The sequence below is a fragment of the Muscardinus avellanarius genome (genome assembly GCF_963383645.1).
Source record: "Muscardinus avellanarius genome assembly, chromosome: 10".
Taxonomy (NCBI): Eukaryota; Metazoa; Chordata; class Mammalia; order Rodentia; family Gliridae; genus Muscardinus; species Muscardinus avellanarius.
This window is the reverse complement of record NC_137796.1, coordinates 105,178,313-105,203,891: the sequence shown is the minus strand read 5'-3', so window position 1 is coordinate 105,203,891 and position 25,579 is coordinate 105,178,313. Positions and strand designations below refer to the sequence as shown.

The 25,579-nt window shown below is 45.1% G+C and overlaps 1 protein-coding gene across 1 annotated transcript in view; it reads right to left on the bottom strand.

The window, feature by feature from the left end:
- Positions 1-5,287: 5,287 nt before the first annotated feature.
- Positions 5,288-25,579, bottom strand: part of GRIN2A (glutamate ionotropic receptor NMDA type subunit 2A) — a gene marked incomplete at both ends in the record, with an annotated part of 411,861 nt that continues 391,569 nt past the window's right edge. Inside the window, 2 exons of the mRNA XM_080704218.1 lie at positions 5,288-7,087; positions 14,268-14,506. Of these exons, the coding sequence (XP_080560344.1) occupies positions 5,288-7,087; positions 14,268-14,506 (2,039 nt within the window). The remainder of the gene's footprint in view (positions 7,088-14,267; positions 14,507-25,579) is intronic.

Genomic DNA, 25,579 nt, shown 5'->3' with positions numbered 1-25,579 from the left:
CTGTGTCAAAGAGGCATGCCTGAGTCTGTACAGACGAAAAGCAAATAAATGAAGGTCAGTTCTACGGGGTTCTCTGGCTCTCATCTCGGAGGTACCAGGAGTTCCCTCCTGAAAGAAACCTAGAGACAGGTCAGCCTGGTAAAGGAGGACTGAGCTAGAGATCAGACCACTCGGTGTCAGGCTCCAGCCCTTCCTACCTTATCTCAGACATATGGCTTCCACCTTGTAGACCTCATTTGCTCATCTCCCTTCCCCTTCCCCAAGTCTTGGTGTAGTTCTACAAATTCTGCTTTTCTAGACCCTTCCAGGCAGATACCCTCAGCTGATACTCTCCTGGCAACTCTTCTAGGCATAGAAAGAGTACATGGCTGGGGAAGAGGGTACGGTATTCAAACAGGAACTTTATGCCGTAGATTTTTTTTAAACAGAAGTCACACACAAGTTCACACTACCGTCGCCTCCTAAAGAGAGTGTGAGCGGCACACATTACACACCACCCACCCCAAAATGTTTCTCCCCAAGGGACCAAGAACACCAACATCCGAATCCCACTTGGGCTTTATCACCTTCCCTAGAACTGAGGTTAAAAAAATATAGTGCCCTCTCTACAGAAACACCCTTCCATCAAAATAATCAGAACGTGGGTTTTCTCTGCATCAGTACCATCATCACCATTTACTTTTTTTTCTTAACATAAACTTTACAATATGTACAATTTTATTTGGATAACACACGTATGTGTGGATTGTAGAAATCAAGCATGTATATTATACACAAGTGTACACGAGCATCTGTATTCACAGGATAAGTGCATTGAATGATCTCTGATCTGTAACAGGTGGCAAGCTGACCCCGTCTGGAACAATTAAGTATGGACACGGTACGGGATAAAGGGTTCTGAGTGGGGAAGGGCAGGCTGCATGTTGGGAGGACTGTTCAAGTATAGACCCCACGAGATCTTCTGATGAGCACTTTCAACCCTGTTTACCAAAAGCAGATGGGGAATCCTGAAAGGCTTAATTTTGATCCAAGTGAAAATAAATGATGCCTTTGGGAGAAACGCCGCCTTTACACAGAACTCCGGACTCATTTTACACGTTGGCCAGTGAATTTAGCTTCTACCTACGCAAATTCTTTTCTCAAAGAAAAGTTCTGTCTACTACAGCCACAGTTAATACAAGTTCCATTTTGGGGGGGGGGAAGCCAACCAAATAAAAAATAATCGTGTCTTCTTCTCAAGGAGTCATACACAAGAGTTACACAAAGAGAAACAGAACGGGAATGTGTACAAGTGTTAACAAATATATTCAGCTCCCCTGAAAGATAGTTAGGTTTCTCAAATTAGTATTTATTTAGGTCTTAAACCACAAGGGATTTCAATGCAAGGTATTTATTTATATGACAACCGATTATTAAAGCTGCACTTTTTAGGCATAAAAGAGATAAATTTTTAATCACCATTTAATTAACACCAACTTTCTTTTTTCCCTGTTTCATTAGCAATTCTATTTGCAAAGAATTCAGGGCATTTGTCATTTCCTGAGAAGGATGCAGAATATTAACTACACATCAGTGGTAGACATATCAAATAGAATAAACAGTGTATGACTGTGTGACTACCGTGGATCTTTTGACTAATTAACCACCTTGGCTACTGTCCCACTTAAATGAAACTATTTCATTTGTAAACAAGGTGTAATCCTCTCTTTTCTCCCCAGAAAATAAGCATGAATTGATTTGATGAATTTTGCTGCAATGGGTGAATTTTAATGCTTTGATCAGAAAAGCTATGTTTGCAGTATTCTCAGGCATCCTCTGAAACAGAGATGGAAAAACCAAATATAAGCCATGAGACATTCATTCTTGGTGCTATCTGAAATAATGGAAAGAGATTGCAAAGGACTGAACAGTAACCTCCCAAGTCTCTTGGAGGTCTTACTGACAGAAAAACGAACTCACCGGGGACTTGTCTACTTGGAGCGCTGAAACCAGGAGTAGCGTAGGAGCTTGCAGGTATAAGGTTGATGGAAACTATTTTTCAAAGCATGAAGATTCCCCAGAGTGGATTTCATGCCCCTGAAAACTCTCTTAAAGAGAATATATTAAACTGGTTGCAAGTGCACACACTACCCATGGGCAGAAGCCCAGCCATTTGCATCCAGGTAGATCTATCTGAGGATTGGTTGGGCACATTTCAAGAGAGAAAAACCATTTGTGGTTAATGAAATATCTTTATGGGTGGTAGTGTTGACTTGTGTGAGGTAAAAACAAGGCAGCTGGGTTCAGAGATTCTGGCTTCTTGGCACACACACACACACACACACACTCACACACACACACACACACACACACACACTCCCAAGATCACAGAGGTGGGATGTGTCATAGGAACCCTCTGTGATGGATTATTACTTCAAGGCTTCCTACCTAATTTTGTCACCTTCCCTATTAGAGATGCCAGTGACCCCTGGATGTTACATCCCTGATATTCCTTTCCCAAAGAAATGAACTAAGATGAGTTGCCCTTGGATAGCTCTATTTCCCCGTCTTTCACTTGAGAATTGACCATCTGATCAGGAGCTGATCTTGTTTAAAATCATCACATCTAAGAGCCAGTGAATTAATGGAGAAGGGAATTTCCAATTAGTTATTCGTTAGTTCTAAAAACATCTTCAATATTAAAGGGGTATGTTTTTCCCCACCATATTATTGTTGGCTCTTCCAAAAGCCACATTTTTAGTTTCTTTATTCAGAGGCGTATGGGGTTAAGAGTGAAAATAACTCCGCGATTAGAAGGCTTTTTGATGTCTGGAGTAAATCCAAGTGTAATTTGCACTCTCCCTGGAGATTTTGTGGCATTTGGCAGCCCCCACCCCCACTGGGCTCTGAGGATACCAGAGGAAGACAGACAGCCTCTTTGGATTGATGACATATTATTGCCCTGTTTTCAGGGGAGACTTTTAAAATTTATTTCCTGTTAAGACATGCTGGTCACATGAGGAGACAGTGGTGATTTGAGCTGGGAGATACAGGTCTGGAATGCAAAGGGAGACACAGGCAGACAGTGCTAAGTGACTACACAGTCACAGAAGTTTAAACATAATATCAGAAACTGGGGTGACTCTTTCAGACCCTTTAATTCAGGCTTCTCCATTTCTGGGTCTTAGGGTAGCAAAGATGCAGCTTCCAAAAAAATAAACCATAATTTTCAAGCACGTTGGTCCCTTCTACCTTTCAAAGATTATGGGAAGATGTCTTCTCCCATGCCTCCCTCTGCCATTCCACTACTGACACTCCAATTCCTGCCCACCACTTGTCATCAGTCTAGAGATATTGTAGGTCAGGTGGACTTTGGCAAAGATGGATCCATTCGATGTATCCTTGAGCTCTAAGAAAACCATCCTTTCTTTTTGCAGGAAAATACTACCAATAAAACAGCACATTACAAGAAAAAGAAACGGTAATATTTTCAACTTGCCATTCTCCCCTTCTCCAAGAACCAAGAGAAAAAAATCAGAAAGAAAACAGGAAATGGCTAGGCTAGGTCCGTGAGCTTGGAGTCTCTGTAGCACAAAACCAAACAGACTGAAGTCCTTTGCAAAAACTGATGGCTGGTTAGCCAACGATTTCAAGGGTATTCATATAGTAAAGATATACTAGGGAATGGAGTAGAACCATATAAAGTAGAGAATTCATATTGTCTGCTGGTTTTATAATGTTTGATGTTCAAACTACAAAATCCTGGCCTGATTAAGTGTCATAACCTTAACAACTATCTTTTTTATGTGGTAGGTGCTGTGCTAAGAAGTTCCCCATGCATACAATATACCCCCTCTGCCTCCATCTGTTTTTGATAATAATTAGCATTCACATCATATATGCGTAGGTTTGAGCGGAATAAGAATGGGATGGAGCAGATGAGGAAGGTGCTGAGGAGTTTCTCGCGGAGGCTGGTCTGCAGTTTGTTGAAGCAGTGTGCCCCCAAGAGAGAGAAAACTTGGGAAGAGAGAATCACTTGTCTCACGGGCTGATCCAGTTGGGAGGGTGCTCACAATAGATGTGTGAGCATCTCATGTCTGGAAGGCTTTTGGTTTGTGGAGGTTGGGAGTGGCAATGAGTGTCCACGAAAGCTTCATGACATTAAGGAAGAGAAACCTAAAACCAGGCTAGGCTTGGGCAGACAGATGGCATGGTGCTCCTGACAGATCACAATACACATATGGTTGCTGACACACGTCACTACATTTACAACCCTGGGAACAGCGACACACAGCTAATTAGACACCACCGTGGCCGCCTGGGGACTGAACGAGTTACGGTTACTTTGGGAGGAACGGGGTAACAGATACTATACAACCCTGAGTCATCACCAGGAGGGAGGAAATGCGAACTTACGTACACAAGAGTCTTCAGGAGAAACTACAACGGCAACTGTGTCACGGACAGAAGATCCACGCGTGGGCATCGCAGACATAAGTGCGCTAGTTTATGCGGTGCTGAACAAGACCACTGAAGTTGAGGGGTGGGAGGAACACGCACATCGACATCCAAAGAGCTCCTGGTAGCTCTCCTCCTGAGAGCCCGTCTGGCTTTGTGTTCCAGGTGTGTCTTGGGAACGGACTGTCGTGAAGGTAGCAGAGGAACCACGGATACACAGGGATTTGCTATTTTTTTTGTGTGTGGGGGAAAGGGAGGGAGCCTGGAGTTCTTGGGTTGGGCCTGGGCAGTGATGGAAAGGCCTAAGAATGGAAGCCGAGATCTGTGACGAGCCAGACTCCCTATCTCTTGCAGATGTCAATCTCGGTACAGTGCAGATGCATTCTTAACTGTCCTATTGTTGGTGTCAGATTTACATGCATACCATATTGCTTATTCTGGGGTAGAGAAACCACTAGGCATTTCTGATGAGGGAATTACATGGTGGACAGATGCTAATGGAATCTGGAATATAGGAAATCCTAACATCCCAGTCACCGTCCAGTGTATCCTTATTGCCAACTTAGCTAGAAGGCCCATCCATCCGGGGGACTTGCCCCTGACTTACTTGTTTGTTTTTGGTTAAGGACTCTCCTCTCTGGTACCTGCTGCGCTCAGCACACACGCCTCACAAGATTCCTTGAGTGGAAGATTAGGCATAGAGCCATGTGCAAAAGAGCCAACAAAAAAAAATAATACCTCCCTAAGTCCTCTTCCTCTTAGCAGGGCACTATCGGACATCCAACATTCACCCTCCAGAGCATTGGCCATACGTATGTTTCCCTATAGGTAAAACATTAATGGGAGATTTTTAAACATCAGATTCGATACTAGGCATTTTCTTGTACACGCGTCTATTGCTGCAGGAATTCAAAACCCTGGGGGTAGAGTACATATTATTCTTATTTGCAGCATAAGGCATAACATGCTCCGAAATGTACACGTCACTGTGGCCCCGACTGTCCCTGGAACAGTACGAAGCCGTTGACCTCAAGGACGACCGAAGGTAGCTGTCATTCACTGTCTGCGATGGCAACGAGTGTTTATAAGGGTCCGAGGGGCATCTCCCTATAACTAAGCGCTGGTCATCCCCGTAGGTGTGGAGGAAAGGGTTATCGGAGGCGTGATGTGGCAAGAGAGACTTGCTCCTCTTGCTGTCCTCTAGACCCTGGGGAAAGAGGGAGCCTTTGTTGCCTGAGAGTTTGCTTGAGGGGACGCTGAACAGGCTCCCATACAAGTTGCCCTCCAGAAGCCGCTCCCTGTCCTTAAGGCTTATGCTCCGAGAGGGCCTGCTGAGGTCTATCTCCCTGGGTTTGTCCAGAATGTTATCGTAGGAATGCTGGCGGCTAATCCTTAGCTTGTTTTTCTGGAACTGGAGGGCGTTATTCTGCGCCCAGTCCTGCTGGTAGACCTCCTCCCGGGTGGCGGGGTTCCCCGTCTCCTGAAGCATCTGGTCTTCATCGATGTCGTAGAGGTTCCCCATCCGCAGGCAGGCGTCACACTTGAAGGGGGACCTCATGGTGAAGTGGCCCGAATAAGTGGGCAGGTTGGAGAGGCAGCTCCTGCAGTGGGTGGAGTTCTGCCGGTAGCGGTCGCTGCCCTCGCTGTGCGGGGAGCCCTTGTCCTTCAAGGTGAAGTGCTTGGCGTAGAGTTTGTACTGGTCATTGTTGGGGAGCGTGTCTTCGTTATGCAGGGGGTTCCTGTTCATGGGCAGCGTGGAGTCCCCCTTGCGGAAGTTATCGTTGTGATCCTGGTAGGTGTCTGGGAAGCCCACGTTCTCAGGCAGGGTGATGTTCTCCACGAACTGGGGAGGGTCCAAGTGGAAACTGGGCTCCTTCTCCCCATCGATGGTGTAGATCTTGTCCCTGGGAGAGCTCGCTCTGGTCTTCAGGTAGGTGCGCTCCACCTCGCTGCACTCCTTGGGGTACTTGCAGGCCGAGGACCTTTTGAAGTTGTCCTTGGTTTTGTGGTTCTTGCTGTTGTCTAGCTCTCTGTGGCACGTGGCCCGACTCGATGCTTCTGAAATGTCGGAGTGGGCCACTTCTTCTGGAAGGTACCGGGGGCTCTTAAGGGAGTGGGTCCTGTTCTCCACAGGTCCTTCATCCCTCTGGGAGATTGGATTCTGGTTCAGAGAATCCTGGCGTATAGAATCCATGGATTTCTTCCAGAGCTGCCGGGGCCTGGAGTTCACTTTGGACTCGGTGCTCACGGCCACCTCCACCGTGTTGGGGTTGGTCTCATTGAGGGTGAGAGGGTGCTGTCCTTGGAACACATAGTTATTGAGGTTATCCTTGTGCCTGTTGGCCACGAATGTTTGGAGTTCGTTCATATTGTCCCCAAAAATGTTGTCCTTCCCCTGAAAGGACCTGTTGTCTGAATATATCAAATTCCCCTTGTCTGAAACCATATCCATGATGAGGGAGCCTCTCTGGATGAAGTCGGTGGTTCTCTTGGGCGAGTCTATCCGGGTCGAGTTCATGTTGGGCACGTTGGAAATGTTCTTGGCCGACCGAAGGAGCTTTAGCATGTTGCTCTGGGATCCGGTCAGATTGAAGTCCGGAGATTTCTTCTTCTCTTCGATGTGCACTCCATGAATGCAGCTGTAGATGCCCTGCAAGGGGACAATGGAAAACACCTGTCAACAGCAGCCATTGGAGAAAAGCCATTTCCTACCTGGATCTCACCCTTCAAGGAAGAGACACAAACTTCTTGCAGGAGCCCCAGAAAAATGGTGGGATTCGCTCTGGATCCTGACGATCTTTCTTCAGCTTATGAGACTAGTTGTGAACCATCTTCTAATTCTGGCTCAGGATTATCTGACGCCTTTGCAAAGAGTCACACTTGGGGTTTGATAAAAGGACCAACAGGTCTTCATACAACTGTAAATGTCTCTATGCCTACAAACTAGCATATAAGGACATTTAATTGGGCTTCTCAATGCCCATATCACCAAACTGTATTTTTATTAAAGTTCCTTAAGCATCCTCATTGGAATTTGGACACCAGAGAGGTAACCATTGACAAACTAAGTCCACCTCAAAGGCTCACCCATAAGTAATTATTTTCAGCAATGACCTGTACCCATGGGCTGAAGGTACTAATCAAGACATGTGAGCCAAACAGGCCAATCATAAAGTCTTTACTCCCCATATTCATCGATTAGCCTAAAGGAGGGCATGAAATCAACCATGTGAAGGCAGCCAGCCTTTTTATAGACATAGGTATAGATGCTCAGATATAAGGAGTCACAGACATGAGTCTTAACATCTAGGGATGTTGGTCTGAGAGAGAAACCATCCCAGTGAAAGGACGTGAACCCCCGGATGCCCTCTTTGGCTTCTTACTTAATAGATCCAGTATAGTCTGTGTGTATTTCTATGTGAGTGTGTTCAACGCAGCTAAATGTGTTTTCAGCACTGGAGACTGAACTCAGGGGCACTCCACTCTGAGATATATTGCTAGCCCTTTCATTTTCTATTTTGAAACAGGGTCTTGCTAAGTTAGCATGCACTGATAAAACCTGAAATCCTCCTGTCTCAAACTCCTAAGTACTTGGCTTACAGGTATGAACCACCATAGCTGGCTCAGAATTGGGTTTTCATTACTAGTAGTAGTGAAGAGTTCTCATGCCGCAACAACGCCACCTTTAAATCTGTCCAGGGAACGCCTGGGCAACTGAAATGTGACCGCCATCATCTCTAAGCCTCGTTGTGTTCTGTTCCTACTTCCTCTCTAAAAAAATCACTTTACAGCCAGGTGTGGTGGCACATGTATATAATCCCAGTACTTTGAAGGCTGAGACAGAGGGATCACAAGTTCAAAGCTAGCCCACAGTAACTTAGCGAGATCCTGTTTCAAAATAAAAAAATAATAGGACTGAAGCTATATCTCAGTGATAGAACACCCCTTGATTCAATTCCCAGTAACACACACACACACACACACACACACACACACACACACACACACTGAATTTTCTTTAAAAGGATCTGTTTTGGAACTAGGAATGTAGCTCAGAGCTAACCACATAGGACCATAGCAGCAATGCAGAAAATAAAAAAGGAATTGTTGAACTATCATCAAGGGATGAGCTCTTGATCTATGCTCCAATAACAGGCAGAAGAACATCGATCATATTTTGATTTGTAGACTCCCACTCACCCCGGATTTTGACAGCTGTTAACTTAAAGAGAACAATCGGATCAAGGCTGCAGAATTTGACCTGGCCCTCCCAAGGCTAGCAGGGAGCCAACCCGAGAAGGGATTTGTAAAGCTGATTCAGCAGCCGCTGCTGACTTTGGCATAAACGATAGGAAAGCATGTGTGATTAACTGTGGACTCTGATAACAGTGGTGCCATTGATCCCCTGTGGCGGGACAAGCTTAACCCACAGGGGTGCTCATGGGACCGTGACATAACCAACTCATTTGTGCCACCACATTTTTCTTGTAGTTTCCAAAGACAGCCTCCACTCCAGCCTTCTTGGAATGGTAAATTGTGACATCCACGGTTGCTGAGTCTGGGCAGCCCTTTGTCTGCTGCCCTCTACCCTGGGCTTTATGGCTGAGACTCTCTGAGGCCCCAGGAACTGGCATGGCGCCCTTCCCTGCCTTCCTGAAGTCTCTACTTTATTCCCCTTCTCTGAGACCTGTGCAGTTGGGCTGTTCATCCTGCCCCAAACCCACACCTCCTCCCCCTGAGGTTTCCAGGGCTGCAGACGCATCCAGACCGAGGGTGTAGGGATCGTACAAATGTACATGTCTCCCATAGCATGGTGCTGCTTAACCTGGTGAGTTAACCTACACCTTCCTCACTCTGTTTATTAGCATAATAACCTTACATTCTGACCTCGAGGGATTCTGCTAGTATGGGTGAAAATCATTGTGTTTCTGGTATGTCAGAATCAGCCAAGTGTATACTTTGCCTTCCTGTTGTTGGTGTTAGGATCACAGTTCTAATTGGCCATTTTGTCCTACCTAGATCCCCTCTTCACCTGCACATGCTAAGAACTTCTATCCATTTCTTCACCTCCAGAGCAATATGCTACCTGCTGGGGCGAGCTGGCTGTCTTGGTGCATGGAGGAGGCCCGTGGTGGCCAGGGATCTGAGCTAGGGAAGGTGGCTGCTATCTGATTTCTCCTGTCCCTGGTTCCCCAGGACTAATATCACACAGCAAAGACTTCCCAGGTGTTGATCTACTCGGGAAAGCCACAGAGAAGAGCTAGGGTGATGGAGGGACTAAAAAGGAAGAGTGCCTATTACAGAAAATCTGGAAGGCTCAGAGACCTGGAACCCACTGGGTGTGAGTTGAGCCCCCCCCCCCCATTGTCCATTCAGCTCTCTGGCCTTGGATATGCCACTACGTGAGCCTCGACTGCTGCATCTATAACATGGAAATCATATCCTGCCCTCCTCGGGTGAGCACAAGGGTGAGATAAAATCATGTAAATAAAGCATTCAACACAGTAGGTACTCAGTAAGTGGAGCCTGGATGAACTATTCAATCACCTCTGGCCTTCCCTTTCGTCTTTCTCCTTTCACACCTGGGTGAGCACATACCACCCATTTGGTGGAAGTTACAAGGAACTGACGCTAACTTTCATGCCCCAGGTTTGCTCTGGAAAGCCCCCTGGGCCTGCCGGTTAGATGAGCAGCCTGAGCCCTAACAGGGAGGCAGAGAGATCTCCGGGCTAGAGTTTATTTCTTCCCCGCACAGTTCTCTCTTGATTTCCTCTCCTCTATTATTCATAGATTCTGGCTATATTTTATGGGTTGAGGAAATAAGGTGCCCTCCTGTTCCCACAGTGGGTTCAGACTTGAGAATAGCAGCAGCAACAACACAACATGTTGTGCTAGACAATTTGCTCTGTTCCTCCAGAGGGCGCCTGGCCGCTTGGAACATCTCGGCATGCACGGCAAGGCCTCTCTGCTGTCCTCCTGGGTCCCTTCCAGCCTGGGTCCAAACCCTGCGTGTCTGACTTCTTCTGCTCCTGATTGCGGGTTGGCCTTAAGCACCTTCCCTTCTGCTTCCAAGCTCTCTCGCTGGATTTCACTGGGAAGGCAGCCACAATTCTCACTCCTCTGGCCTTTTTTGCTATGTCTCCCATTCCAGGAGACAACCGGTGTGATGCTTTCTGCCAGTGACAGAAAGCCTTGTTTGCTAAGTGGGAGGAGAAGCGTTTTGTACAGACAAAAACAAAGTGAAGAAGATCCCATAGACAGAAGGATGCGTTTTTTAAGTCACTGTTAAAAAGCTAAAGGCCATGACTATGGTTCAAGTTGGCTTAAATGTCTTCTTTAGGCTTTGGCTGTCTCCCTGGGCAGTGCCAGGAATGTGCACAACTGTATTTCAGGTCCACATCTGCGCTGCAATCCTCAAGAGCTTCTGAGGATGTGGAGCCCAAAGGAGGCTGTGCGTGCCTGCCGCCTGGTGATGGCTCAGTCTGCACCAGACGTTCAAGGTAGCCCAAGAATCGGTAATGATAAAACTAGACTCCATGTAGAAAAATGTCTGGTTTAGGGAAGACGTAAGTTTCCAAGCATCATGGGTGAGCATTTTAAAAGCTTAAACTCTAAAGTTGACTTACCATGTGACCTAACCTTGCATGCACAGAAAATTTCTCTTCTGTGCCTTTTTCTAGCCTGATTGGTGAAGTGAAAATTACCTTGCCATTTCAAGAAAACACAAAATGAAGGCCAAAAGCTCCCACGCTCATCTTTCAGGCCTCAGTTTCCCAATCCTTAAGATGGGTGTGATTCTATCAACCTCAAGGTGTGTTATAGGGGTTAAAGATGAAAGGGGACATGTACCAGGCCCAGGCCCTGACCCACGCATCGGGCGGAGCTTACTGTTGTTGGAATTTCCCACTGCAGACTTTGTTTTAGCGAGTGACTGTGTGCACACAACGAACAGATGCTTGTTTTAGTGCACGCTCTCTGTGCTGCGTGAGTTGGCCGATGTGTGAGATGGCATATGTGGCTGGGTGCAGTGGGGCATGCCTGTAATTCCAGATACTAGAGAGGCTGAGGCAGGAGGATTGCAAGTTCAAGGCCAACATGGACAACTTGGCGAGACTCTGTTTCAAAATAAAAAGCAAACAGGCTGGGTTGTGGCCCTATGGTAGCACACCCGTGAGTTCAATCCCTAGTACCACACCAATGGGAACAGGAGATGGCATATATACAGGAGACCCGTTTTAAAGGTAGTAGCTGCCCTTGGCCAGAAAAGAAGGCCATTTTGTTGTTTTGGACAATTCAGAATTCTGCTGTTTATGGCATCAGTGGCTGAGCCTATTCTGAGTCCCCCAATTAGATGAGAGAGGCAGGAAAGTATGATTAAGAATGAGACCGTCCTGTTCATACATATCGGGCTACACTTAAAATTAGGGGAGGGAGGGGTAGAGGAGGAGCCAATGGTCAAGAAGGCCTGCCTGCAGCCTTGGAGGATATGATAGTGATGGTGGCTGGGAGTTCTCAAGGGAGTGCAGAAATCCTGCATTGCTCCTACAGCACTGGGGCCTCTCTCTGCTAGGAAGGGGGAGGCTGGGGCTGGAATCCCACCTGCCATACAGGAGCACCAACAGAGCCCTCTCTTCTGCTCCACAGTTTCCCCTCGGCTTCCCTCCCTCCCGATGCTTGGAAAGACAGTGAGGGATTTAGTTCATTTCTCCTAATGATGATCCTATCAACTTGGCTTCCTTAGTGGTTTTTCAGATAGAGGATATGCTCTTCCAAAAGCAAGCAGGATTACAAGTAAATGCAACAGTGTGCATTTGCTCAAGATAATCCCAGAATCGTTTGGATATGAAAAGCCATTAGTAACTGGCTGGGAGAATTAGTTTAAAGTTGGCATAATACCTAGCTATATGCATGCACGTTGTTATTTTTAAGCAATCTGTGTGTTTAGATGCCATCAAGCTAATTAGGAAAAATGTATTTGCACAGCACCCAAGTTAGGAGTGCAATTGAATGGAGAAAATAAATCCTCCTCACTAAGCTAATGTGTACCTTTTGAATCTCCAAAGTTCTTAAAATTGCCAAATGCTAAGAATACACAAATTTATTTTAAAGCGATTATTTAGTCTTCCCATTAAGCATCAACATCTAAAATTAGATGTTTTAACCCATGATTTTTTTTCCGTGTTTCAAATTCTAACTCAATAAATTCTTCCACAGTGAAAAAAGATATCAGGGTGGGCAAATAAAAGAAATAGGTAGAGAAATAGATGAACAAATAGACGGATGGATGGATGGATGGGTAGATGGGTAGATAGATAGATGGATAAATAGATGATAGATTGATGGGTAAATGAATGGATAGATGGATAAATAGATGGATGGATAGATAGATGGGTGGATAGAGAGATGGGTGGATAGGTGTATGAATAGAAATATGGATAGATGTATGGATAGACAGGAGGACAGATAGATGGATTGATAAACAGATGGGTGGACAGACAGAAGATGGATAAATAGATGAACATAACATATGTATGCTTGTATTATGGTACAGGTAGCTGCCCAGGTTGTGTTGCGGAAGTGAACATACATGACCTGAGTTGCATGCACATTTCCGTTCCCAGTATGAACTGTATCACAACTCCTGTGTTGCGTGTATTTGATGTTCTGCTGCTTATGGAAGAGTGAGAGCTTTCACTGGTGCTATTCCATCTGAATTCAAATCCTGTCTCTACTTACTGGTAGGTAGAGAAACAGATAGATGGATAGAAAGATAGATAGATGGATAGAGAGATGTATGGCTGTGTGGTCTGAGGCAATTCTTTTAACTTCTACTTTTGAATTTTGCCATGTGCAAATCTGCAGTCTGCCTCACGGCTGGTTTGTAGATGAAATGAGATGAAGGATATCAAGTGCCTTCTTGGCGCCTGGCACACAGAAGTGCCACATACATATACACATTGCCGTGGCGTTCTCATGAGCGATGATGAATTGCCTCACGTGTACATTGACGGTCACACACACATGCCATCCTGTGCTGCACAAAGGCAGGTTTGCCTGCATTGCATGTGAACCACCGCTAGCACATGTACCCTGCGCTGTGGTTTAAGTGGGTTGAGTGTGTATTTTGTTCTCTGTTTTATGTGTATAGATTTTCTCCTGGTACTGAGCATCTGTGTTTCATTTCAGGGTCTGTTGCATTACACATACACATGTTTTGTATTTTCTTCTGGTGTCCATGTTCTACTAAGAGGCATACATAAATTGTAACACAGGAGTGTCGGTAGTACTGCATAGCCTATCTGGGTGTTAATGATGGAGGCCCCAGACGGAGGCATTGTTGGAAACACACATTTCTATGAAATTAGTTATTAACATGTCAAAATTGAAGAAATAAAAATGAAATGGTATTTTCTCATTTGAAAACCAGAACACCTGATGATACTGGCCCTACATTCCCATAAGACAAGACTTATGGGAGGCGAAAATGTCTACCTCGCTCAGGTATAAATAATACGCGTGTGCCTCGGTCTCCAGCACCCCTAACGTCCTCTCGTGTTGCCGCCAAGGTTCTATTGCTGAGCTTAAACTTACCCGTGAGATTTTTCTCGTGCCCAGCCTGCTGCACCCGTCCCCATTCCCTTCCCAGTTTCTATGGTCCTCTGAGTATATAACCTGACTTCTGAAAGCACAAAGTCTGGATGCTCTTCTCACAAGCAGGAGAAGGGTGGGCAAGTGAGGGGAGGATGCGCAGGCCCCAAAGAGAAGTGAGGGAATGCCCTATTCTCTGGATCCCTGTGCTTCTAGAGGAAGTGGCCCCCGGGGGTACTGACCCTGCTGATGGAGAAGAGCAGCCCTGGGCGGTCGGAGCACACGCCCGTGAAGCAGAAGCGCAGCTTCCAGTAGAAGAGGTGCTCCCAGATGAAGGTGATGAGGCTGAGGGCCATGGCCGCGGCCAGCATGTAGAACACGCCGGCCATGTTGTCCACGTCCAGCTGGCTGCTCATCACCTCGTTCTTCTCGTTGTGGCAGATCCCCGTGAGCCACAGCGTCTCCAGCTCCTCCATCTCACCTGCACAGAACACAGCACCAGCAGGGAGTGAGCACTTGGGGGCAGACATTTCTGCACAGGTTTCTGCACGTCAGATGCACAGAAAGCTCAGATGCACAGACTGTGCCGTGCAAACTCAAGGCAAGTTCCTGAGGTCCCCCCGTTCTCTGACTGGCCACTTGTTGAGTGGAATGATCACGATAATAACACCTGTCTGATGTCATTACAGCCAGGATGGAATCGGATAACATATACAGTACAGGGAATTCTGCACAGTTCTTAGTTTGGTTTGGTTTTTGTCATTAATAGGTCTTTCCTACCCTGATGACCCTTTCTTGCCCTCAACAATCATCCAAGCTCAGAACAGGTCGCGGGATGAGCCTGCAGCATGCTCCTGTGGGGAGGTTTCATTCCAGTTCCACGTCTATTCTTTGCTAGCTGTATTATCCTTGGAGCACACTCCCCCTGTGTGTGAAATGTGTCTAGCAGCAGCATGAACTTCCTAGAGGTGTGGTGATCTCAAAGGAGAGCTACATGTCTAAAATCCCTAACGTGCCCGTCCACGGTAAGTTCTCATAAATAATAACTTGGCTACTATTTACTGCTGGGAAGGAAACACCCAGGCCAGGGCTTGGCATATGGTCATCCTCAAATGTATTCATACTTTTTTCCCATCTCTGTAGGACATTCAGAAATTCTCCCCCCTCCCCCCCAAAATTCACCCACAGGCAATGCACAAGCTTTAACTGAAGAGACGTCTTTGGCTCTAAATGGCCCCTTGCAAACTAAACATCCCACTTCACCAGGCAATTGAACAAGCAGGTGGAGTTTTCAATAGGAAAAAAAATTAGACATGCTTAGCATTATTTTGTCTCCTTTCTGTATTCATTTTATCCAGCCACCATGTAGGAGGAAGTTCTCTGATCTAAATGTCTAGCAATTATGCTGTCTAGCAATTCACTAAACTATGGCACTTAGACTATGATTCAGCATTTAAAAATGATCTTTCAAAGATACTAATAATCAAAGCAGATCTCTATAATGTTAAATGCAAATTATGACAATTTTACATATGCATTTGTATATATGACTTATAAGATATAATCAGACATTTGGAGAAAGAGAAACACTTCTAAAGTTCAAGTTGATTCTCCTTTGGAGAGGTTAATCATGATTATTGATTTCTTATTGGTCTTTAAGTTTTGTGACGTTAGTGTATATTGCTTTGGGTTTGTTTTCACTCCTGAATGACTTGAGCATGGGAATATGAGCTGGCAACGATTTTTCTTTGACCTTTCGAAGATGTTATTAAATTTCCTTCTCATCTGGACCGCAGCTGTGAGAAGGTAGCTGATATCATTGTTGTCGTTACTTTTAATGCACTCTCCATTTTATCGCGAACTGCTTTTGAGAGCTTCATTTTGTCTTTAATGTGAACTCTAGGCGTGGATTTGTTTTATTTGGGCTTTAGACTCAGGGTGATTCTTCAATCTGATGACTCAAAACATGAATTCTCATCATCTAAAAAAAACCACCTCTCATCCATCATCAATTTGCCTAACTCTCCCATATTATCAACTCTCTCCCCACTCATTCTCCAACAATTCCCTCCCAGGCCCTGGGAATCCCTAGTCTTTTAACTGTCCCCATAGCTTTACCTGTTCCAAGAATCACTAATATGTAGCCTTTTCAGATTGACTTCTTTCACTTAAAAATGTGTACTTAACACTACACTGAGAGTCTACTAACTCCAGTTAGAACGAAAATCATCAAGAATACAAACAATAACAAATGCTGGCCAGAATGTAGGTAAACAGGAGCTCTTACACACTGTTGGAAGGATTGTAAATCAGTATAACCTATGTAGATCAGCTTGGAGGTTCACCAAAAAACTAGGAATAGAACTGCCATATGACCCAGCGATACTGTTCTGCAGCATCTTTCCTAAAGAATTAAAGTCAGAACACTATGCTGATACATGCATACACATGTTTATAGTGGCACAACTCACAGTAGCCAAATTATGGAACCAACTTGTTCATCAGCAGATGAACAGATAAAGGAAATGTGGTATATACATTCAATGGGATTCTACTCAACCGTAAAGAAAAACAAAATTGTGTTATTTTTCAGAGAAATAGAACTAGAGAATATCGTGATAACTGAGATTAGTTAGTCTTAGGAAGTCAAGGGCCATATGTTTTATTTCATATATGGAAGCTAGAGAGAAAATAGGAAACACAGGGGACCTTAAACGAGGCAGGCAGGCAGGCAGGCAGAGAGAGAGAGAGAGAGAGAGAGAGAGAGAGAGAGAGAGAGAGAGAGAGAGAGAGAGAGAAGGAGAAGAGGGGGCGAGCAGTAGCATATTCAAAGAGGGTTAGGGAAGAGAATCAAGGATGGGAAGAGGGAATGAAGGAAGGAAGCAAGTCGACACTAGTGGAGAGGGAGGAGGGAGGAGGAGGGTGGGTTGTAGAGAGAAATACACAAAGAACTGTGTGCATGTATATTTTTATCATATTGAACCTCACCATGATGTACAATTGCAGTGCACTAATAAAATAATTTTTTAAAAAAGAAAGAACTTATTTTTAGCTTCTCCGTATCTTTTCCTAGCTTGATAGCTCATTTATTTTTATCGATGAATACTCTTTCATGGTCTGGATGTAGAACTGATATATATTGGGGGACATGATTGCTGGATCATATTCCAGCAATTCATAAGGCTTTGTTTAACTTTGTGGAAAGCTGCCAAACCGTATCCTATTTGTGTTCCCACAGCAATGAATGCGAGTTCCAGATGCTCCACGTCCTGACCAGCGCTGATTGGTGATGTCGGTGTTGGAGATTTTTGCCATTTTAATCAGGGGGCAGTGCTATCTGATTGTTTTAATTAGCATTTCCCTGACGACTCTGATAATTACTTTTTTTCCGGAGAATTTTGTTTAAAATATTCTGGACCCCCCTCACTTTATTCTCTAGGTTATTGACTTGCTGTAATATTTTGCCTATCTTTATCTCTTTGGGATACATTTGAAACATTCCCATAGTTCTATTTTCTAGATCATCAATTCTTTCATTAGCAATATTTAGCTTTATCTTTTAACTTTGATCTTATTTTCTTTGGAGCATTCATTATTGGCTCTTTTAGAGTTCTTTCTGTTCTTTTCATTCCAATGCTGTATTCTTTTCCTATGGTTTTTTTTTACTTTTGTATATTTAACAAATTAAAACTTATAACCTTGCAGATTTGATTTTGAGCTCTTTATCTTCTGCTTGCTGTGCAATCTCACTCTCATGGTGGACCACCTGCTCATGGAATCTGTAACTTTCAATCATGAGTTAATCCCCAGCAGAGCTGTTCTCCCTACAGACATCATGAATCCTCCCCACAGACACTGGGTTACAAAATGTTGCTACGGAGGACTCCCGAGTTTTCTTCCGTCATAACGCTTGACGTTTTAAAAATACTAGCTTTTGTATGAAAAAAAAATTCTAATGTGATTACTGCACCATTTAAGTAGCATGCATTTGTCCTTCTATGCTCCTTCGGTTTCTAGTTCTCACTCAGATCTTCAAACCGATGGCAAACCTCCCTGCATTTTCTTTACTTTGATGGACAGAGAGTTTCCTTTTCATAGACTAAGTGACTCATTGAAGGTCTTAGATTTGTTAATCATGGTGGGGGGACATCCATATTTATGAGAGAAAAGAAAAGGAAGTCTATCGCCTTACAAATTGCTCCAGACTGAGTGATGAGGAGGGGTATGTTGATTCAGGTCCTTGTATTCCAACAGCCCCCAGCCCCTTAACACAGTCACAAATGTCACAAGAGGCTCTAATGTCATCTTCTTGTCCACCCAACACCACCACATCATCCAGATCTCTCCATCCGCCCTGCACCTCGAGGCTTACATAACTGCTTCCTCTATCCCAAACCACTAATGTCATCTCTTCCAAAATTCTGGCTTTCCCCTCCCTTTGGAGTTTGTGAGGACACAAAAATGGGTCCTCTCCTCATGACTCATCACATTCACAGTACATCTTCCTTTTGGTGTTGTCCCCAAAATAGTCAGGGTTGTAAGCCTGGAGCGGCAGCAGTCTGGCTACAAGTAACACCACCTTGATTCTCTGCAGGTGTAGATACAAAGGTTTTATTTTTTTCCATATTTTATTTTATTTATAAGTGGAACATACTGAAAATGGTGTACATTTAGATTGTGCTTCATGCCCCCCCCCCATTTGCCTTTTCCCTCCCTCTGAACAACACCTCTCTTTAGCGTAAGTCAACTTGGTAAACCAGACCCGGATTCCTACCAGAGAGCAAATTCAGATTTCTCAGTCCCATTTACAGCCTGCTCCTGTCACTTTGTAGTTAATCATTTCCTGCCTCGTGGCCCTCTCCGACTAGTGTACTGAACTGGAGTTCAAATACTTTCTTATTTCATTTTTAATTTACTCAAGTATATTGTAATCTCCTTGAGGGAGGCCAGGGACCATGCTTTATGGTTTCGATATTTCTCATGGCCTGTAGCACAGAGTAAGCTCTGAATCCATATTTTCTGTTCCTTTCCTTTTGTCCCCTAGGCTTAAATTGGGCAGGATGCTAAGAAAAAAAAAGATTCAGATATGTTTAGCAAGTTTTCCTACCATATAGAGGAAATACAGAGCGCAGGGGCACTCTGGCATGGGCTGGAGCGTCACCTAAGGTGTGTGAACGCCCTCGCTTCGGCAGAGCATCCAAGGAGCAGCCTGACCATACTCACCCTCCTGTTGGCTTTGCCATCACGGAGAGGCTCAGTCTTTGTCAATGTCATTGTGTGAATCAGAGCCGACTAATGGGACAATGAAATCTCTTTCTTGATGTAGACTCATTCATTCTCCCTGGGAAGACATAGCTAAATGCTCTCCCGGGAGCAGATGCAGGCTTGGGATGGTGGTTTGGGGTCTGCAGCCATATCATGGGGAGATTGGTCCCCACATGAGACTCAAAACCACCTCCTTTCTGTTCATACCGCGGATGCCTGGGAGCTTGTGAATATTTGCAGAAATTCTCTTCCTGAGAAGTCCTGAGAAGTTCCTGAGCTGTGACTTCTCTTTCCTGAGAAGTCACAGCTGTTTTCCAAGTTCCTCCTATATCTAACCTTCTCTCCCTTCCTATAGCACATTTCTTCCTATATCTGATTTCAAGGGAGAAGATGTTGTCAAGCCAGGTACTCCTGCCAATCTCTGGGTTGGGCACCGTCCCGAGGAAGACTTTAAATCCAGGGCATAGAGGAGGGATCACCACTCTCTCTCTTTTTCTGATGTTGACAACATTCGAAAACAGAAACAAGGTTCAAGCTGCAGGTTTTGTATTTATAAAAAGAAATGAATGAAAATCCAAGTACATACTACCCAACAACTCACAAGAATGTTGCAGGTAGAAAACACCAGAAATGAGCTACAAAAGAAAACACCCTTCCCTGCAGGTTTGGGGGAGCACATCAAACTAACTGGACAGGTCCAGATCGTCAGGAGGAGGTAGTACTAGTGTCCACATGTGACTTCAACTGCCAGCATTCGGCTCCTGTTTTCCACAGGTACTGGCCATTTGTCCCTGGTCCATGTATGGTACTTATCTCTCCATCCACTCAGCCATTCATGTATTTAGATTTTTTTTAAGTTTTTTAAAATTTTTTATTTTTTTATTTTAAATTTTTATTTATTTTAAAATATTTATTTATTTATGGTACTAGGGATTGAACCCAGAAACATACTACCTTTGAGCTATACCTCCAGCCCTATTTATTTTTTTTTATTTTAAAACAAGATCTCAAACTTGAAACTAAGTTGCTGAGGGCATAAGTAAGTTGCTGAAAATGACCTAGAACCTGCAATCCACTGGTCCCAGCCTCCAAAGTACTAGGATTACACACATGCACCATCATGCCCAGCTTCGCTTTATTATTTAACAAAATTATATAAAATCCACTATGCTCAGGCACTGCAGTGGAGTTTTTTAAAAATCAACTTAATGTGTCTGGTCCCATTATCAGTGCCCTCGTGCAGACACAGACACGAGGTAGAGATAATTCCTATGATCTCCAGTTTTGACATCTAAAGGGCAGGTATACATGGCGGTGTTCACCTCCTAGAAGTTGGGCTAGAATTAAGCAACACCACCTGCATGCAGCACCTTACACACACTAATATCTCCCTCAATATATCTGGGGATTGTTTTATTACTGCCTGAAGCCAGGGGCCCAGAACCCTTCCTGGGCTGTTCCCACTTCTACAGTCTATGAGCCCAGGAACACACGCATGTCCAGGAAAAGCTCCGCCCTGCAAGAAGACGCTGCTACATCCAAGGGAAACCAGTTCCTTCTTTGCCCCAAGCCTCATCCTCGGCACTTCCAGAGGGAGTGCAGTTGCTTTTCAGATTAGATTTCATTCTATTCTGTAAGACAGTCCAAGAGCTCGGGGGATTGCTTCGGGAAAGGATTTTACAGCAAGCGCTGTGACCGGCCTTCAGACTTCAGTTCTCCCTTGACGTCCACTGCAAAAAAATCCATTTTGAACCTGTACCCTTTAGGCTTTGTTCAAGGGCCTGAAAATTTGCTGAAACACGTATTTTTAAATCTGCCTCCACATATAACCTCGCAGGCAGACATCTACCTATTTTTTCTCTTGGTTTCTGGTCCAGGCACCTGACTGCGCAGTGATGCTATGGAGAGAGGGTGTGATTGAGATGCTGAGTTTGATGTTGTGTCATCTGTGGTCCAGGCAGCTCGTGCTTTTTGGTTCCCTAGGGACTTTGTGAGGTTTTCTTTATACATTCATTCATTTACTCATTCATTCATTCCTTGGGGAAGAAGAGAGCATTATTTATAAAGCATACGAGCCGGGGATGGTGGCAATGACTGTAACCCCAGTACTTGGGAGGCTAAAAAAAGAATATCACAGGTTCAAGACCAGCCCCAGTAGCCTAGTGAGACCCTGTTTGAAAAAAAAATAAAAGGGGCTAGTGGATACTGCAGAGGTACAATTACCCTGGGTTCAATCTCTAGTACCACACCAAAAAAAAAAAAAAAAAAGACAGACATGTGTATTTTCATGTAGAAATGAATGTTATGTGGTATTTGGCTTCTGAGAGATTACTGATAAAAATCAGTAATCATCGTAAGAGGCAGAAAAAAAACATGGAGTGTTTTGAAATCAAATAGCAGTACGGAATTGAGGGGAAGGATAAAGGGATCAAAAGAGGGGCCCTGGAGGGCAGGTGCTGGAAGGCAAAGGACTCGGCTTTTGTGCTAAGGAGTTTGATGCACCCTGGGAACAGCAGAATCACCAAATGCATTTCACACAGTGCCCTGACCTAGCTGTTTTTATGGCGGATCCAAGACTCTCCAATTGCTGTATGTCTTTTTCCATCACTGCCTCATGATAAGCAACCCAGTGTCACCTCATGTGTAATAAAATAGGCTATATCAGATGCAAACACAGAGGATGGCTCATTTAAATGGCGAGTTTGAACAACGGTGGGACAGTGTGGAGAAGGTCATTAGTAACTTCTATCACAGTGATGCAATCATGAGTACAGTGCTCTCCTTATCCTGGAAGTAGGCAGCGCATGCAGATTAAGTGCCTCTTCTCTACGATATAGTCACTGGGAGAAACCTATTTGCAAGAAATGACTGACAACGGTCTAATGTAAACTGTCATCAGTATCGCCATTGTCTGTAATAATTCATTTTGGATATACCAGTTAGGTGTACAGTGCTGAACACTTGGCAATAGCTATCTGTGGGGTAGAGCTAGAGGTCTAGAGGTGTCCGTCTCCTTCTTGAACCACGACATATTGGATATTTGCTATAGAATCTATCACGATGGAGTTTAATCATCATTTGTTCCGTCGACTTCATCAATGAGAGGTGAGCTTATTTGGGGCAGAGGCTTTTTGTGTCTCTAATCCCTGGTCCAGTCTCAGCATATAGTCTGTGGTCAGTAAAACCACACTGACTGTATATGGCTCAAGGGTCCTCTGCCCGTCTGTAGATTATGATCTGCAGATCTGGGAATCAGCAAGAGCCCAAGAGAGGAAGGAATGTATGAAGACTTGGGGAAAGGGTCAGGAATGGTTGCTAGAACCCAGAAATCAAGGTTGAACCTTGGGGTATGGAAGCTCCAATCAAAGATCTTAGCCATGGAGTCTGATGGTTTCCACAGGGAGCAGATTTCCTTCTGCAGCTGAAAGGATGCTGCTGCTTTGGAGCTCTTTAGGGCCTGCTGTGAGCACGAAGAGGGGAGCACCCTTCTAACTCCCTTTAGGCGTTAACTCCTGCTGTGAGCACGAAGAGGGGAGCACCCTTCTAACTCCCTTTAGGACTTGCTGTGAGCACGAAGAGGGGAGCACCCTTCTAACGCCCTTTAGGACTTGCTGTGAGCACTAAGAGGGGAGCACCCTTCTAACTCCCTTTAGGACTTGCTATGAGCACTAAGAGGGGAGCACCCTGCTAACTCCCTTTAGGACTTGCTGTGAGCACTAAGAGGGGAGCACCCTTCTAACGCCCTTTAGGACTTGCTGTGAGCACGAAGAGTGGAGCACCCTTCTAACTCCCTTTAGGACTTGCTGTAAGCACGAAGAGGGGAGTACCCTTCTAACGCCCTTTAGGACTTGCTGTGAGCACGAAGAGGGGAGCGCCCTTCTAACGCCCTTTAGGACTTGCTGTGAGCACTAAGAGAGGAGCACCCTGCTAACGCCCTTTAGGACTTGCTGTGAGCACTAAGAGGGGAGCACCCTGCTAACTCCCTTTAGGACTTGCTGTGAGCACTAAGAGAGGAGCACCCTTCTAACTCCCTTTAGGACTTGCTGTGAGCACGAAGAGGGGAGCACCCTGCTAACGCCCTTTAGGACTTGCTATGAGCACTAAGAGGGGAGCACCCTGCTAACTCCCTTTTATGTTTTGTCCAGGAGTTGGGCACTTTGGGTTTCTCAGAAGCCCAGCTTATGTTGGAAATGGCCTATTAGTGACTTTGTGGAAATTCTGGGGCACAGGTTCATGTCAGGCCTCTGCTGCAGATGAGAACAGAGTCTGAGATGAAGCGGGGCCCTGGGAGGGGGAGTGGAGTGGGATCTGAATGACCGAGGCCAAGCCCTCCCTTGGCCATCTACCTCCATGTAGAAGGAGGCTTTGGGGATACAGTCTGTGGCCTCAGAGCAGGGTAAGCAAGCCCAATCTAGATCTCAGCACTGGCCTTGAAGCTAAGCTTCACCCACTACACACTCAGCACTCAAATCCAGGAGAGCCAAGCCCACCCTCTAGGATGGAGCAGTGGGAAGCCACACCTCCTTTTCCTTATGCCACCCCCACATCCTAAGTTGAAAACCCAACTCCCCCAAATTCCAAAACAAAGCTAACACATCTGACAAATGAGAGAAAAATAAAACTGTTGGGTCTGGAAATAGGATTCTGGAGCCTATGACCACTGCACCCATAATCTCAGAAGGTCACTTTAATATTTGTTGAAGAGAGAGTAAAAATAAAAAGATACCTTTGATGGCGGTGATGGTGGGGAATGGTACAAGATTCTGGACAAAAGTAGACTGAATTCAGAAGATAAATATTCCTTATTTAAATGTCAGAATATTCCATTTCTGTATAATGCTGAGAGTCACAGAACTAAAATAAAAATAGGGCTAGGCTTAAATGAATCCAGTTAGATGCCGAGACAAGCTGTCTTGGGCATGAATTATTCGCCACGACCTTCCGAGTAAGGTTTCTGCTCCACGGACGGGACTCACCCGGCACAGGACCCATTGTCCTTTGTCACCATCTGTCTGGGACATCACAGGCCAGTTGACCGGCCGTGCAAGTTGGAGTGGGGGCATTTTACACACTCACACGTTCCCAACTGTGTCTCTTGGAGGAGAGGCCTTAGAAAGAGGAGAGAAGATTGGACCGCTCTAAAAACACTCAAGCAATACACACAGTCAGGATGCTCCAGGAGGGGGTGCAGCTGGAGAGAAATAATTCTCTGAAGTTAAGACTGAGGAGAAGTTTCAGGAAGTCTATGACATTCTGTGTGTAACACGCACTTCCGGGGTCTATTTAACCGATCTGCCTCAGATAGGTATAGACGGTAACTATAGAAGGCATAGGAATTTGTGAGCACAAATGTATTTGTAGTAGATGTTTGACAATGCACATTTTATCCATCGATTGCCCTCAAAATCCCATGACTCATCCCGCAAGGGCATGCAGACTTCTTAATATCACAAAGGGTCCTTGGGTTTTAAAAGACCGTTGACATAATGAGATAGAGGAAGGAGAACTATCATCCCATATCTCGTGCCAAGACGTAGCTCCTTTCTTTCGGCAGATGAAATGATCCCACTGATTCCCAATTCCTCCTTTGCTGAAGTGTCGACAACAAGTTCGCTGAGACTGTAAAACCCATAAGCGAAGCAGATGACCTCCGTCGTCTCTGTGTCCCCACTGCCCGGGACAGAGCAGAGTGTAATGGACATTTTTGAGTCTCGGCTGCGGAATGAAGAAGAGAGAGTGGAAAGAGAAGAAACAAGAGAAGAAGGTGGACAGGGCAGGAAGTGGGGAAAGGGACAGACACAGAAGGGGCAAATGGACCCCTCGCCGAAGGGTTCTTCTTGTCAGTGACATCCATAACAAAGGGAGGAGGAAGACTGTTTCTTCTGATGGAGAGCAACGTGGGTGGTGTGGGGTGGCTCATGCATTTAGAAGGTTATATGAGTGCATTTGATGAAGATTTCCTCTAGCTTCTTCCATATCTCTGTTCTGAGGTGCCAGATGAGGTGAGACCATGGCCAGGGCCAAGTGGAAGAGTGTATGAGGACTGGGGAGTCATTAGACTCCAGTCTAACTCATGAGGTAGAGCAGACACTGCAGTTCTCCGGCCCCATCCTAATAAGGATCCTACCAAGGCCACGATCATAGAACAAGCCAATGTTGTAGCCGGGAAGAGAATCTAGATCTCTGAGCCATGAGCGGTGGTCGTAGCACCACACCCAGTCACACAGCTGCAGATAAATACACCTGGATTTAAATTAGGCAACACCCACTTTCTTCTCTCCTGTGAGGC